General features: G+C 33.2%; 1 protein-coding gene across 1 annotated transcript in view; it reads right to left on the bottom strand.

The window, feature by feature from the left end:
- The window catches only part of LOC107635234 (subtilisin-like protease Glyma18g48580), a 13,624-nt gene extending 10,288 nt beyond the window's left edge, over window positions 1-3,336 (bottom strand). The window contains exons 1-5 of the mRNA XM_016338640.2: window positions 3,320-3,336; window positions 3,151-3,245; window positions 2,653-2,907; window positions 2,280-2,412; window positions 1,985-2,201 (exon numbers count right to left, since the gene is read on the bottom strand). Of these exons, the coding sequence (XP_016194126.1) occupies window positions 1,985-2,201; window positions 2,280-2,333 (271 nt within the window). The 5' untranslated portion in view covers window positions 2,334-2,412; window positions 2,653-2,907; window positions 3,151-3,245; window positions 3,320-3,336. The remainder of the gene's footprint in view (window positions 1-1,984; window positions 2,202-2,279; window positions 2,413-2,652; window positions 2,908-3,150; window positions 3,246-3,319) is intronic.

Here is a 4,441-nt window from a genome sequence, read left to right as displayed (position 1 = left end):
ACTTATTTTCAGATTAAATCTTTTTTTATATAGATTTTTTAAAACTGTGAGATGTAGTAACAGATCCGCCATTAAAATTGTCTTCACATTGTCGGTAAAATTGAACTTAAATCTTAATGACTAGCGAGACAAGAGTTAATTTCTTATCAACGGAGTTAACCATAATTTACAGAATATCACATCAATAAAGTAGTCCAATTCAAATTCAATATAATCAAGTTAAAGATGAAAACGTTTGAACCATATACAACAAATTAAATAATGTCAATAAGACTAAGTAATAACATTACTGTTATAGTGTGGGTAGGAATGGCGATACCATCAGAATTTGCGGTACTCACCTGTCTCTATATGCTCGGGGCGTGTTTTTAATGGGGCAGATTCTTGTGCAGGACAGAATTTAGGTAATACTCACCCCGATATATGTATAATATGTGTAATATATGTAAAATAATTAATAAAATATTAATAATATTGTATCATATTTAAATTTTTATTTTAATTTATATTATGTATGTGATGATGGTTATATAAAATTTGAAATTTAATTTTATTTATTGGAGTTTAATAATTATAGGGGCGGGGTGAGTTAGGGTTCAACATTTTACTATTCGCAGGTAGAAGTGAGACGAATTTTATGCAGATTGTTGTACGGCAGAATGGAGTCGGATAGAGCAAAAATTCTCCCCTACCCTCTCTATTGTCACCCTATTTTTACAGGACATAGGCTATTATACTTGTTTTATTTATAGTATATTATTTTTTGACATTTTAAAAAGTTGGCAAGTTGATGAAAAAATGGTGTTGTGGGTAATAATAATCTACCACTTTCAAAAAATAGCTTGGAGCTACTTTTTCTTTTTCAAGATAATGAACTTTCAGTTTCATAGCTTAAAAGGAGGTTAGGATATAGACTAAGTAATACCAAAAAGGAGATTTTCACCTAAAAAGGAGTAAAAGTAACAAATTAAATAATTTAAAAAAAGGACTAAAATTTTACTAATATCATTTTAATGGTCCGTCACTGAGTAGCGTTAATTATCAATTTGATATCTGAAAAATTCACGTGCTGACAAAAAAGTCCCTAAAAGATTTCTTGACAAAAGAGTCTTTGAATGATTTAAAATTGTGACAAAAATAACTAATAATTATTATATTTTTTATAAGTGACAAAAAAAAAACTTTTATATTTAGCAAATAGCAAACAAATTTTATCTAAATTTTTGTGGTAACATTTGAATAAATATTTAGAAGGTGCACACAAAAATTAGAACAAAAGTTGATATCTGATATCTAATTTTTATTTTTCTAAAAATATAGTTATTCACAATAAAAAAAGTTTAACAAAAAATCACGTGACATAAAATTATCTCATTTTTCTAATAATAAATAATAATTACAAAAATTTGTATCAAAATCTGATCTCTAAAATTATTTTTTAAAATATATATTTAATATTTAATTTTTTGTCGCGTTTTTAAATCTTTTCGGGACTTATTTTGTTGTTAGAATCTTTTTGTTTTTCGATTTTGCTAGGTAGACAATAACTTTTATAAACAATGTGAATAATAATGGACTCTAGAATTGACCTAGTAAAGTAAAAAAATAATTTACCCCAAATTATCTCCTGAATCTTAACATTACGATAATCATTTGCACACCTAGTAAATTAAACATCCGATATATTCATTGTTCACATCGTTTAATATTCTTGTTGTCTTCCTATATATTTTTTTTTTATCAGCAACGTAAATTTTTTAGTACCATTTTGTTAATTTACTCATTTTATATTTCTCTGTCTGTTATATTTCTGTCTTATACTGTCTAAGCTCTAAAATCTAAATACAAGTATAAAACCTTAGGAAAACACACTATCAAGCATAATTTTACTGTGTACTTACCACTAATGGTGATCATGTAAGGCGTGATACTGTAGTCAAATTAAAAAATTATTTAAGGTGATAATTAAGGAGATATACGTTACCAGTAGTCATAATTGCTGATTTAATAGCTGCAGGACTCCAATTTGGATGACGAGTTTTGAGAAGTCCAGCAATACCAGCAACATGGGGGCAAGACATAGAAGTTCCTTGCATTACATTGAATGGAAATCCCCGACGATTGTCTGTCAATAAGTTAGATACACTTGCAAATAGAGAATAGGCAGCCAGTATGCTCACTCCAGGTGCACTCACATCAGGCTAAAACCAAAACCAGTATCAATATATGCATTATTTTAGATTAAAAAAAAAAACTAAGTATTATTACTTGTAGTAAACCTTAAGTATGGATGGCTGAATTTCATTGGGCCCTCTTGAGGAGAACGCAGCCATAACTGGAGCTGGCTTTCTTCCATAGACTGTTTTAGCCGGAGACAGTCTTATTGTGCTGGTAGTAGGCGTTACGGGACCCCTGGAATAAAAATAGAAAAAGTATAGTTAGCGTACTTGCTTGTGGCTACGGGAAATTATTACTTAATTAGTTAATTTAAATAAATAATTCAAAATTATTTTATTTGATATTTTTTATTATCACTGAATAATTTTGCATACAATAAATATTAAATTGAATAAAATAATATTAAATTATTATCACTCTAATATTGCGGATAATAATGATAATAAAGGGACGGAACTAGGGTGAATAATTTACGTGGCAGTTATGACATGTCTTGAATCTGGACTTCCACCTACTTCTCCACTTTCGGTGTTCACACCTGAGAAAACCTGGGGCTCAGCAAGAACTGTATTCCCCTGGTTCTTTTGGTTGCGCACGATGATTCCCTTTGCACCAGCTCTTAGAGCTTCCTCACCCTCAGACACTGATTTTATGCTATTTTCTCTATAGCATTCTACTATTTTGCCCCTCACTTTTGCTGGATCAAGTGTTCCTCGTCTACAAAATTGGCTGCACAAGAAACAACACGCATGCAGACATATATCGGACCAATAATTAACAAACAAGAGAAGTACTAGGGGTTAACAACTTTTGTGATTGTAGCCATCAAATAGTTATCTATGATGATTTTAATAGTGTGAGATTACTCACTTCACTTTTCTTTTGTTAATTACATGTTGACCAAAATTTAATAAAGTTGCTGAACCCTAGACTTTTCCAACAAATAAACCTTAAGATATAGCTTGTACTTACGCATCTCTAACGGACGCATTGGCAACTTTACCATCAGTAGAGAGTAACAGACGGAAGGCCTGGTTTGGCGGCAAGTCTATGAAAAGACTGGCTCCCTAGAAAGAATTGGGAAAACATATATAAGCTTTTAAAAAATATTTTTTAATTTAGATGCGTAGAATATATATACCGTGACTTGTCGGTTGTCAGAGATTACAGTTTGATTTTAATCCCAAACTTGTATATTTCTTGTGTACGATTCCTATAATAATTATCTTTAAAAATTTAAAAAATAAACTTATTTATGTGTTATTTATATAATTTTTAATTTGCAACGTAAAAAAATTACTATAATTAAACACAAAAAAACTGTGTATAATAGATTTAGAAATTTTAATATTCAATTGGGTTACAAAGGGCCCGTGTCTTTTGGGCTCACACCACAGACACAAGAACTCGTTTCTCGTGTTTAACGTATGCTGGGCCAGCACCCTTAAAGACCCTGATTTGTCTTTACCTCCCTTGAGTCGTACCGTTTTCCCTTCTAAGCCACTTTTATGTTAGTAACGATTGTAACTGTGTCCATTCACACGTGTTCACATTGATTGATTGATTGTGTGTTGTATAGGTTTAACAAAGTGACACTAAAGCGGAACTTGTCCTCAAACCGGCCTTAGCTCCTCAAAGTCACTGTTCCCTATACCGGGGCAAGGTGGTTTTACCGCACCTCTTTTACACACACTCTATTCGTTTCAACCGCCAAGGGCTTTTTTACAAACGTTGTCCTTCGATTAACCTCGTTCTAAGAAACGGCTACCAAAACTCCGCATATTGCCGTTCGAATTGAGTTTCGATGCATGTCGTGCACTGAAACATCCCGTGCCATGGGTGTGTGATAGTTAACGTCCACCCTTAAAACAAAGTCCCCGTGTACATAAACGCCAACCCTTACCTTGACGTTTCCCACCTAGAGGTTCTCGGTCTCAACGTCGTATGTTTCACACAACCAGAGATTGACTAAGCCGGCTAACGATACCACGCCTGCAAAACCGCCGTTATCTGGTTCGGTATTCACTACCACAACTATAGTAGAGGGAGAGAGAACGACCGCCGGTCGTACATCAGGTGGGACTGCTATATAAGAGGCTACACCATAGGTATCCCCGGAAGGTACGGTGGCGATCGTTGTATGATAATCAACGGAGTCGTCCTTTACTACCTGGGCGTGTACCTTGACAACAGTTACACCGAGGTACCCAGAAATGTCAACGACGATCGTGGTAACTATCCCTGAAATCGTCATGGCAATGAA

This window comes from Arachis ipaensis, chromosome B04 (genome assembly GCF_000816755.2).
Source record: "Arachis ipaensis cultivar K30076 chromosome B04, Araip1.1, whole genome shotgun sequence".
In the NCBI taxonomy this organism is placed as follows: Eukaryota; Viridiplantae; Streptophyta; class Magnoliopsida; order Fabales; family Fabaceae; genus Arachis; species Arachis ipaensis.
The sequence above is the reverse complement of the archived record's forward strand: the minus strand, read 5'-3'. Positions and strand labels throughout refer to the sequence as shown.